Below are 12,151 nucleotides of genomic sequence, written 5' to 3' on the forward strand. Positions count from 1 at the left end.
TGAAACTTTACCAAAACTTAATAATTGGTTTAATCTTACGATTATGTTGGTAAAATAATATCCTAATCTTAAATGAATCGATGATAAAAATGATAAAAATAATAGGTTTTGTTTCTATTAAACGACTTTGCTGGCTGATTGCCCCGGCTATATGAGGGAGCCCCGATATTATGCTACCGTGGTAGTGACTGGCACAACCGGAAGTACTAGTCGAGCAGTCATGTCGAAATAGTCTCGACCTCATTGATTCATGCAAACTAAGTAGAAGAATCGGACAATTGGCAGTTGTGATCAACACAGATAAGATTTCTGCTTAGCTATTTTTTTTGTTCTTTTCGAACACTTCGACAGTTTGCTGTGCTGAATTGAGTTCACTGGAAGCTAAATTACACGGGAACATCCAAGTCACGCAGACATATGATCTTTTATTAACAAACCGAAAATATCCTATAACGTTAGCTAACTAAAGGATTGAATAATTGAGACAGAAATCAAACTCTATGGTAAGGGGCGTGGATATCGTGTAGTGAATGACCCGTCGATTGATCGTCTTGGATAATAATTCATGAGACTTGGAGCGGAAAGACGAGTCAAGCCCCTACGTGACTCCAAATCTTCATAATGCAGCATTACCTTGTCAATCGTTCAGCTCTTCCTTACAATATTAGTATTGCTTTTTATTGGTGTGGGTTGTTGAACAGCAAAACTTAACGAAAGCTTCAGTATATAGTCGTTAAATCGAAAACAAAGAGCCTGACAACATAACCACTTATGTTGTTGCTTAAGGTCTCTAACACATCGAATCAAGAAGTGGAATATGCATGTACATGTACAAATAAATGCATTTGCAATTGTATGAAAATCATAATTCTTTCTAAAGATAACATTGAAATTGTCATCAATGATTGGTGTTAGTTATTAATTCATTGTTAGCCGGTGACATGGGTTCCAAGGTAAAGAGAGATTTATTTTATAGTGTGCAATCGCACTTGCCGAGTCAGTATATATAAATAAAGGCAAAAAAAAAAATTTATAAGATAAAACAAAAATGAAGCTGCAAGTGTGGGTTCGGGTCGTTGTGTTTCGAGAGGTCTGAGTACCGGTCAGACCGGCTTGGCTTGACTTACGGGAGGTCTAGGACGCCATTGTGGATTTACCACCACCACCACACATTCGGTGTAGGTATACTTACACAATATACGTTCGGAACAACTTGGTCACAACAATGAAACCGCTGGTGCTGCGTTTCTTGAGATTTTTCCCTCACCGAAAAGGAACCAGGACTCATTGAAATGAAGCAACATAAGAGGGAGTGGCCCTTTGCATTACTTTTCAAATGGTATTGCTTTTTACGAGGTTTTCATCCACAGATATACAATCTAATGCATTATCCTGGCTAGGAGTATAAGGACCGAATTTCAAAGGAAATACAGTACAATAAAAATAAATATATTTAAAGTGCCCAAGTCCAGGGTAGTTTTGTACAGTTGAGCAGCGCTGCAGTTAGACATTCAGTTTACTCAGTGATTTTCGCAACGAGAGAAAAAATATAAAAAGTCAACAAGAAGAGCGCTCAGTGTGGTATTAAAGTCTTTATTAAAGTAACAAAGTTTTTTCTATACAAACTTAAAAATAAGTCTAATTCGTGGGCATATCAAATAATCCTTTAAGCTTAATTGAAGTAACTAACTTTTATTTCCTTGGAATAAGAAATGTTTGGGTTATATAATATGTATGAATTCATTATTACTGGACCGGCAATGTCAATTCTGCAGGAATGAAATGTTTTTCTTTTTTTATTCTGTTGTATAAAAGAACAACGATTAGCCTTAAGCTCTTTTATATACTGAAATTCTTTTGGTATAAAGAATGAAGTAGGGCAACAAAAATAGGAAGATTGTAAAGTTTCGTTTGTAGACGATGTGACGGCCCGTAATGTGGACAGTAGAGATGTTGATGTGATGGACTGACAGAATGAGCAAACGGGCTCACCTAAAACCCAAGCCGAAGCTTCTGCTGCGAAAGATGCTGAGGGTTGTGAAGGATATCGAGAGAATGGATAATTGACTACGTAAATGTTGTGAATACAGATGGTCTTCATGATAACAGCGTCGCATCGTCAAAAAAACGATCTAACATTCTTGTCCTAGTTAAAATAAGTTTATGTGCTAGTCAGTATACTATCGTGCCACTTCTGTTTGGTATCTTCACTTGAACTTTCCTTAACTATTTTACTGTTTGGTAAATCAAGGAAATTTATAATGGCATACACTCATTTCAGCTCTTTCATTAGATTTGCTATTATCTTCATTAAAAATCGATCATGTTTTGATAAATTTTGAACGAATAAAAAAAAAAAAAAAAAACAACTGAAGCTAATTGTTGTTGATCAATATTCAGTCAATTGAGTGGCCAAGCGGCTGAAAGTAACGTGTTCCATTGAAAGTGAGTCATATTCTGTTGAAGTGCCTCTTCTTTCCTTAAACATTAACAACAATAATAAAAATAAATAATAAAATAACAAAGGGCGAGGGATAGATGCGTAGCGTAGTGATATAGCCGTAAATGGAAAAGTGAAGTAGATTGTATGGAAATAAATCATTGGTGCTCGTTTTATGGCCGTGACAATGGCAAGCTAAACTCGCATTTATGGGTTCAAAGAATTATTTTGCTCGGAGGGCCCGAAGTTACTCTACTATACCCATCAAACAATGTGTGCAATTACGCTGGCGCACCCATCGAGCGACATACGCTCATGGCGCCTTTTTTCAATAGTGAATAATCGTACGTTGTACGTTTATCAAATGTATACCGTCTCATTTGCCAATATTGTTCCATTTTTGTCACTGCAGACTGCGTGTATATTTCTGCATGCTATGAATTTGTCTATGCCGTAATTATATTATAAAATAAATTTTCTATTCAGTGCACTATTCTTGTAGGATTCAGTTTTACTGGACTATAGATTCTGCGACAAAATAATTGATCTATGTATATGTGACTTTTATAATTTGTATTGTAGCTTGTATTCATTGTAGTTTTAATTATTGACATGTAAAGTTTAATTGAAGTTGAGTTAAAATTGTGATAAAATTGTAATCTCTTTGTAATGCAAAAAAAAAAAAACTCTTCAGTGTAGCACCAGTTGTTAAGTTTATATGAGCGCTTTTTTTACGAGAACCCACATTAACTTTACGATTAACCACGGCAGTAGTTATTAGTTTTATTTAGCTATTTATCTTTAATGTTTTTTTTATTTTTCTGAGATAAATATACCCCACCAAACAGTATCTGCACACTTTTGTGCCCGCGGGTGAGAGTGATGTGTATACAAAAGACATATATTGTCAATCCTTCATTGCTGATAGTCAGCCCGAGGGGTTTGAAAAGTTCTAAGAAAATTGATTATGGAGGGAAGTTTTGTTGCTTTTATTTACTCAAAACTTTTTACAAGGATCAGTGGGAGTGTCAATAAAATTATTGCATTCTGCAGCATTCTACGTTCTTTGAATTTTATCTATTTAAAAATTTTTTCACATCCATTCTTTGTTGATTTAAATATTTTATGTTATTGTTTCTGAACTATAAACTAATAAATTAAAGTCTTCTTACTTTTGTATTGTTGTAAATTTTTTTCTTCAATTCTTGTATTTTACAACATATACCATTTGATGCTTACATCTAGAGATAACTGACAACGAGGAAAAGAACCTAATTTTTATACAGAAGCTTACACGGGTAGCATATACACACATTGATTTACAATCGATGTATTTTGTTAAACTCGCCATTCATAAAAGTCCATGTGGCTCATGCTCTTCCCCAGTGTCCAAGCTCACTCCCAAATGTCCGATGAATGGATCTCCAGAGTCTCAGCGACATCAACTAATACTGGAGGTCTTTTCTGAAGCTTTTTCGTATCAGAAATTTAATACACTTCATGTGAGATAAAAAGCACTGGAACGAGCTTTGTGTTGGAATAACTTTTTTTTTGTTAAAATAATGTTTTATATTTCTTTTAATCTTACGAGATTGTTGCTCGCTTGAAATAACCCTTATCTAGTTTCGTTATTTGTCAATATCAATATAGAAAACACGCCTACGGATTTGAGTCAAAGGGCAAAGAAGGGAGAGCTGTCGGTTACGCCAAAAGGGACGTACGTTCAGTTAGCTAATATCGAAGGCGGATGACTTATGGTCTTAGTCTTATTTCGGACCCTTCTAAATTGTTGTATAGTCTTTTCTTGACTGAAGGCTGATGTATAAAAGCTGAAAAAAGAGATCAGAAGAACACTCACTATTTGATGCTTCAAAGGGCAATTGGTACTAAAAACTTTTACTAATTTTACCGTGACAATGATATGACCTTACAAATATTATTTGACGGCAAACAACTGCGATGAAATACAATTTTTCTCCTTTATTAACTCTGAGTTTTTTGCTTTAAACGTTAAAAATCTCAATAGCGTCTAGTTACCTTTTCATATTTTATTTCTAATATTGTAATGTATTAAAAAGTTATTTATACGTAAACGTATTTTATTAAAATTGAATTCGGTAACATTTTTCCCATTTTTTGTACTTTTACTGACAATATTGAAATCTTTTTGGTGCTTGAGAATATTCAACGAGAAGAGTAGTAGGTAGGCTGAAAGAGAAAAATATAATGATAAAAAAAGATAGGGATATGTTTACTTGCATAAGATGTGCCGTCTTTTGTCAAGAGCCATCATCATCGTCGTCGTCCTCTTTGCTGTTGTCGTCGTAAAAGTATAATAGTGCTATACCGGTTGCCTGACGAAATCGCTTGACCTCCGACCGGAAGGTCGTCTTGAACGAGGGATCATACCACGAAGGTTCAAGACAGCAAAAGGGGTCGACAGGAAATTTCTTCGCGGTGTTTACCAAAGACTTGAGCCTCCGAGTAACATGAAGGAAATATGGAAAAAGAAAAAATTATCATATTATGAATGACATCACAGTGATTTTACAAGCTCAAGTGCATTAATATTGTAATATAACCAGTGATTTATATGACTCAATGATAGCAGATCAAGCATTTTATAGTTTCATGGAGGGAAATGTTAATACCATTTAGTATTTATCTTTCATCCACCCATTTGGTTCAGTAAATAGAAATAGGCACTCTATCGTACCTTTTGACTCCTTTAGCCTCTAGTGCAATCAAAGCAATCAATTTTTACCGCATCAGTTAGGTTAGACTAACATGAAATTCCTACAATTTATCGAAATCAATAATTCTCAAAGTGCAAGTTACTAGCAGCAATATACACTCACAAATGAAGAAAATCGCTTTGATGGTTACTCGTTGCTGAAAGCGAATTAAGGGGATGGATACTGTATCCCCACATGGTATGTGTGTGAATTTGGGTAAAGCACTGGATTCAAATGCGTATGAGAGGGTTTTAGTTTTCTCTTTATCTAGCGACCACCCCTGTTTTCTCTTATCTCTAGAGCTCTGTATGTCGATTTTCGCGAGCAATATGGTGGTTAGTTGAATCTATAGTAGTGTCGACTGCAGATACACGTCCGCTTATCGTAGAGAGACGGATGCTCCATTATGTCCACATACTCGGGATACCAGGCCGCTTCAATTGAATCGTTCGCCAGATTACCCAATGATGCATAGTACCTGACGGCAGGTATGCAACGACGCAGACTATTGTACTGCGAGTAATTCCAGACACGTAAAAGCTATTCCCGGAATCCACCCTTCATTGTTATGCAATCAAGGTGGTGGAGAGGGCAAACCGTAGGATCATAATTTCTACCCAGAGCCACTTGAAGGTCCTGCTGGTGAGAATAGAGAACCGACCAACTCAAAATCTTTTGTAACATTCGCTATAGCTAATTCCACTAGTGTGCTGCTTTACGTTTCAAGAGATTTATTTTTAAGTTAAATCCTCTTTAGAATTTCAACGATTCCTTATCGTTTTTCGTTGAGTCAGTCTATTCTCTCTATTGTCATATCAGTGTGTCTTCAATATATGTTCAACCGCTGCTTACTAACGACTAGCAGCTTCTGCAAGTCCTCGTCGCCGTTGGCTAAAGCTCTGACTTTCAATAGAACTACTGTTTAGTTCACACTCCTTTGTATTGTTTTGTTGTACGCGAAACTTGCTAGCTGTTCAAAACCTTCCACTATCAACCCTTTTGAACCCCTTGACAAAATTCACCTCTGTTGTCATTTACGCTTGTCTTTCGAGGAACACCTTCCTATCTTGGCAATGTCAACTTAGTCCACCACAACTACCGTCAAAATTCCTCTTGATAACTAATCAAAAGCTTTATACTGTGTTTTCTCTGTTGAAAAACAAAATTGTTTGATATACCTAAACTCTTAATGACTTATGAAAAACTTCTCTAATTTAGCTATATACGGTCTGATTCAGTCTAAGACGGTTAATATCAGGCGATGTATAAAAATAAAAGAGAATATTTTGTTACAATGATCTGATGATACAAATAATTCTCATCTAAAACTTGTCATCTTACATAAACCGAGTTTCATCAGTGTAAACCAAGCTTAATATCTGCGCGTGTCTGCTAAATTTATTGCCAGCAATCGATCCCTCCGCACCCTCGATTTGTTATTTCCCAACCCGTCGAACCACATGCGCTTACCGTCATAAAACCCTTAATTATTGTTGGACTATGCGTGCATACAGTCTGGCGCAAGGTCGTACCGTTTTTCACCCTCCATTTTTTTTGTTTTCTAAGCTCCGTTGCTAGGCTAAGCAACAGAGAACACAATATTGAAGAAAGTATTAATCATTGTATTAGCAATATACAACAACACGCGGCTGATAACTTCATATATCATAAGAAAGAATCTATACAATAGATTAGCACAGTCATATTTGTTTGCTTTATGGTTTTTATTTATCTAAATAATTCAATTTCTGGAATAAAAGACGAAAATTTATTAAATAAAGAAATATTTTACTCAATTGAAAGAGTTCAGAAAATTAATTTATATTCTGATCCGACATTTTTCTTGCTCTCACATAGCAGGAGAATTCAATATCATCATAGTTTCTCCAAGTAAACAATAATACATTTAATGTCACGCAGCGACGAGGCATTTATTGGCTTAGTAGAAAACAAGACTATCAATAATTAATTGACCGTTAGTGTAGGGTAGAAAGGTTTTACTACATTACTAATTCTAACACATTAATAAGCTTTGGCTTGAAAACAAACTACCCCTTATGATTGATTGTCTTCTTAATTGTTAATATCAAACAACAGCAAGTGATGTCATTAATTTTTGGAGCGTTTCATCCCTCATCTTTTTCAATCGATTCTACAGAACTCAATTATTTGTTAAACTATTATCATCATCATCACCTAAACAATGGTTGACGTGAAAGCAATTAACTGAAGAGTATCCTGCTGCTCAACCATCATTTAATTTATACACTACACTATACTACACCGCTTATAAAAATGTAATTTTCAAGTGGAGCTTAACGCAGCGGAACTATCCTTCCGGTGAAGCCAGGATACAGAATACAGAAAAATAATTCACTGTCTAGTATCGTAGTTTCATAAGATTGCATACTTGTGAAAAAAATTTTCTGAATATAACCATGGATATGTTTTAATATTGTCATATACGACTTCATAGGGCGAATTTTCATGTCAAGCTATATTTATGTCAATATAGCTATAATCATGTCAATATATAGACATATGAAATATTTTGATTTGGTCAAATCTGGAAATATCAGGCCATATTAAAATATCCTTTCTTGGATACATACATTTGGACATTTTCGTCTGTAAATTTCGCGTGCACATTATTCATAATTATGCCGGAAGTAAACTATTAAGCTTGACTGGACGATTTGCGTGTTTGGTAAACTTGACATAGTTTCTCCTAGATTAATCTTACGTGATCATCGTGGCCAATTTATCATGGTAAGTGACGGATATGATCGAGACTGATATAACTGGCCGTTGATTAAAGACATCATATAGAGACTGTAGGCGCGAGAGATGCAACATTCAAGTACCATATGGGTCTTGTAATAAATATGCTGGCAACACGTATAACCACATACAACTACATACCCTCGTCATTTAGGGGGATGGAATCCTGATCGGATTTCTCCTCTCTCTCTCTCTCTCTCTCTCTCTCTCTCTCTCTCTCTCTCTCTCTCTCTCTCTCTCTCTCTCTCTCTCTCTCTCTCTCTCTCTCTCTCTCTCTCTCTCTCTCTCTCTCTCTCTCTCTCTCTCTCTCTCTCTCTCTCTTGTAAGTACATAAACACGCTAAATTTTTCACTCTATCTTTAGAACATTTTTCTGCTTAAAATTGCCCCGGGCATTTTTGGTTTCAGAAATATTGCAAGCAACAAATTGCAATCTGCAGATTAACATATAAATTTTACTTATTTGTTCGTTGTGGATTGCAAAATAATTAAATATTTATTTCTCATCATTGAAGAGGTTAAGTCGACAGTGGTTATTGTGTGCAGTGGGCTGTTAGCCAAATTAGCGTCAGTTGATGTCAACTTACACTTGAAGTTTACCAGATTTGAAAGATATCATCAATTTGATATCTACTCCGTCGGTAAATTGTTATCAACTTGTTTCTGGGCATCAAATCGCTACTACTCAACAACTTATAAGATCTACAGTGTGTACCACAAGATAGTTTAAGTGACAATACTTATCACTGGTTATTTACTTGGACATTTACCTTTTACTTTACCTTATGTATATTGAGAAGGTTTAAGTGACACTAAAATAACTGGTTATTTATCTTGGTTCTGATTGGTAATTTGAAACCTCGCACTAAATTGTCTGATCACCTTACAGAAATTTTATTTCAAATCTTCTGGTTATGCCATTAGTGTCTGACACATGTGTTAGATGCAAGAGACCTGTCAAATCATCTGTTATTTGTAACACTTGTCAACAACATTTTCATCCTGGTTGTGCACGTGATTTTGTAAAAAACAGGCCGCTCACTGATTGTTGCAGAAAACAATTCAACTATCTCCTGGGAAATTTAGATGCAAAAACGAGACTTGCTTCACTAAAATCTACCAGCTCCAACACCTCTTCAGTTTTAAGTTTCAAATCCGCGAGATCTTCTACATCTGAGCGTGTGTCTGCAGGTCGATTATCGGTCTCATCTCTGAAGTCTCCAACGACACCAATCTCACCACTATCACCTACTTCTGACTCAGCATTCGTATCACCTGTTGTATCTCCAAAAATGGCGCAGTTACCAGTAGGTTGGGCAGATAAGTCTCTCGATCAAAAATTAACAGCAATGATGGAGAGATTCTGTAGTCTGGAAGTCTCAACGAATGCAAGATTTGAAAAGCTAGATGCTAAGTTACTAGAAGTTCAACAGTCCCAAGACTCTATTGCTGCGAATCAGGAAAGGCTAACTGCCAATATTAAGGCAAACGCTGCATCAATCATCAAGCTCAGTTCAGATCTTGAAAATCTTAGAGATCAAACAAAAAATGAAATGGCTGCGGTAACTGAGAAATTGTTACTCCTTGGAAATTCAACTCCTGTTGCATCTTCTTCCTCTCAGGTACCAGAGAGCTCTGCCGAATTAGTCATATCGGGTATTCCCGATTCGGTAGCGAATAACCAAACACCAGATGATATCTGTACAGCCGTCCTAACGAATTTGAGTTTGCCAAATCTAACTGGCTGCATCTTAAATGCTCGTAAATTTGAGAATAAAAACAAGCAAGTGCGAGATCAAACTAGGCCTGCCTCTCACTCTTTTATAATTTCAATGATGTCGATCCAAGCTCGTAACTTTGTTGTCAATAAGAAGCGTCAGTCTGGCAATCTTCCGATAAAGAAGGTTTTTCCTACGCAAGTCGATGATGCATTCAAGGGATCTATTTATGTTAATGAATTTTTCTGCCAGAAACCCATCGACTTTTACTCAAAACTAAGGAGAAGGCTAAAACTGCTAAATACAAGTTTGTTTGGGCGAGAAATGGGCAAATCTTTGCAAAGAAAGATGAGAACTCTGAAAGACTAGTTATAAATTGTGAATCTGATCTTATGAAACTTGATTAACGCTTAGATAATTCAACAAATAATTCTCCTAATAACTTAGCTCCACCATTAAATATACTCAGTTTAAACATAAATAGTGTTATTGGTCACTTAACTCAGTTTTTAACTTTAGTTAGTGGTAACCCTTATCCGCTAATGGGAAGATCTATCTGAAGATATTGTAAACTCGAGTAGTAGTGAAGTGTTTAAAAATAAATTGTTTGATTATTTGCTAAATTTAGATAATTAAGTTAGAAGTCAAAAACTGGCAATCAAAAACTTTAATAAGACTTTAAAAATTGAGTAGTTAAAGCTTTAATATAAAATTATTGTTGAATCTATTACATTATTTTTATTTTTATCTATTATATTATTTTTATTTTGATATATTTCTAATTAGATTAGATTAAGTTTTTGTACTTACATATACATACTTTACTATATTTTATATTTTATGTAAATATTTTGTATTTAATATTGCCATCTGGCCTGTGCCTTGGCATGAATAAATCATTAATCAATCAATCAATCAATCAATCTCTCTCTCTCTATTCTGTTTTCTCGTCTCTTGCCATCACGCTCTATTCCTTCATGCCAGCATGAGAAATCAACGTCCTTATCGGAAGATCGATGCCTTTATAATGGTCCGTTCATAGGTAATTATTACGATGAAAATCACTCCACACTCTATAATACTGCCCAATCTCAAGATTTTTATTGCTGCAATTATCTTTTATTCTCAAATCAGTGTCAGACTTTAATAACTATCTCAGCATCGTTCAGAGCCGTTTCTTCACGCAATTACTGGCTTGCGAAATTTCATATTATAGCTTCTTTGTTATCAACAATCGAACAATATAAAATTTTATCTCAGTTAAACGACTTTTTATTTTTTACCAGCGAAAATTTATAACATTTTTAACTAGAAAAAAAAATCTCACTATACTTTAATAAATCGATTGCAGAAAATCATAAACCAAATTTAAAAAAAAAAAACTTACATGCAAACATTTTTATTTATATTTCCCAACTTAATTAACATCGATGTAGACAGAGAAAAATATTTTCAAATTAACCTGATGCCCATTTAATAACTTCTAATTTAATGTTGACCTTCCGAGGGAATATCTGATAGATAATGCTACTGCGCAAGTGTAGGAGTGCTTTCAATGTAGGTTATTAAAGCAAACTACAGTTTATGTCCGAAACACAAACAAATACACGTTGGTCGTATACAATGCGGCTAAACAGACATGCAGATTAGGAGAGAGAATTCTATATATGTGTGTTGTAAGGTTGTATTTGCAATATCAAACGCCACAAATACAAACGAGAAAGTTTACGAATCTACTGTAGTAACATTAGGCATGGCAGTGTCAGATTACTAACACGCAAGCGCTGAGCCAAATTAGGTAAAGTATACTACATGATTTCTATGGATATAATATGCAGAGTATATCTATTGTGCGTTCTGAAATTTCTGAACAAGTATGCATGGGTATGAGTATGCGTGTGTACTTGAAGATGTACTCGTACTAAGCGAATACATAATGTGTACTACACATATGTATTCTGGGAAGGAATAGTAGGAAGGGTTGATGGTAAAGGAATAAAGGGCAGTGGTAGGTGCATGTGAGCCATCGTGAATGTTACCTTACCCTTCGTATCCACTGTATGAGAGCTCTGTGGTGTGCATTACAGATGTAATTAAGATAACTGAGGTGGAAGCAGCTATGCACAATGCTTGATGTATGTATATTGTACATCCTCTGTAGATACTACGTCGAATGTTATGTGAAATGTGACAGATTATTGTTTGATAATTTTTTACATAGCAAAGAATATTTTTTTTTTATAAATATCATATCATATATTTTTAGATTGCAATAAAATTAATAAATGCTACTTTCTTGCCTCAAAACTAAAATCGATAGGAGTTGATTTGATAATTGAAGTAATTTCATGGTATTAGTTAAAACAATTAAAAATAATAACAATTGTTTTTATTTAATAAACGATAAAATTAAATATTTTTAATAAACAATTTGTGTCAGAGCTATACTTATTTATTATCGTCGTGACAAAATGCAGT

The 12,151-nt window shown here is 34.9% G+C and overlaps 2 protein-coding genes across 3 annotated transcripts in view; both read left to right on the top strand.

The window, feature by feature from the left end:
- The window catches only part of Sema2a (Semaphorin 2a), a 122,601-nt gene that overhangs the window by 35,408 nt on the left and 75,042 nt on the right, over positions 1 to 12,151 (top strand). The gene's annotated exons all lie outside the window — the stretch shown is intronic.
- On the top strand, positions 8,351 to 10,042 carry LOC141533177 (uncharacterized). The gene is made up of 2 exons (XM_074251904.1): positions 8,351 to 8,662; positions 8,845 to 10,042. The coding sequence occupies exon 2, from the start codon at positions 8,870 to 8,872 to the stop codon at positions 10,040 to 10,042; it is 1,173 nt and encodes a 390-aa protein (XP_074108005.1). The 5' UTR covers positions 8,351 to 8,662; positions 8,845 to 8,869.

The sequence above is a fragment of the Cotesia typhae genome, unplaced genomic scaffold (assembly GCF_013202065.1).
Source record: "Cotesia typhae breed Kobodo isofemale line unplaced genomic scaffold, CoteBio_Ctyphae contig_122, whole genome shotgun sequence".
In the NCBI taxonomy this organism is placed as follows: domain Eukaryota; kingdom Metazoa; phylum Arthropoda; class Insecta; order Hymenoptera; family Braconidae; genus Cotesia; species Cotesia typhae.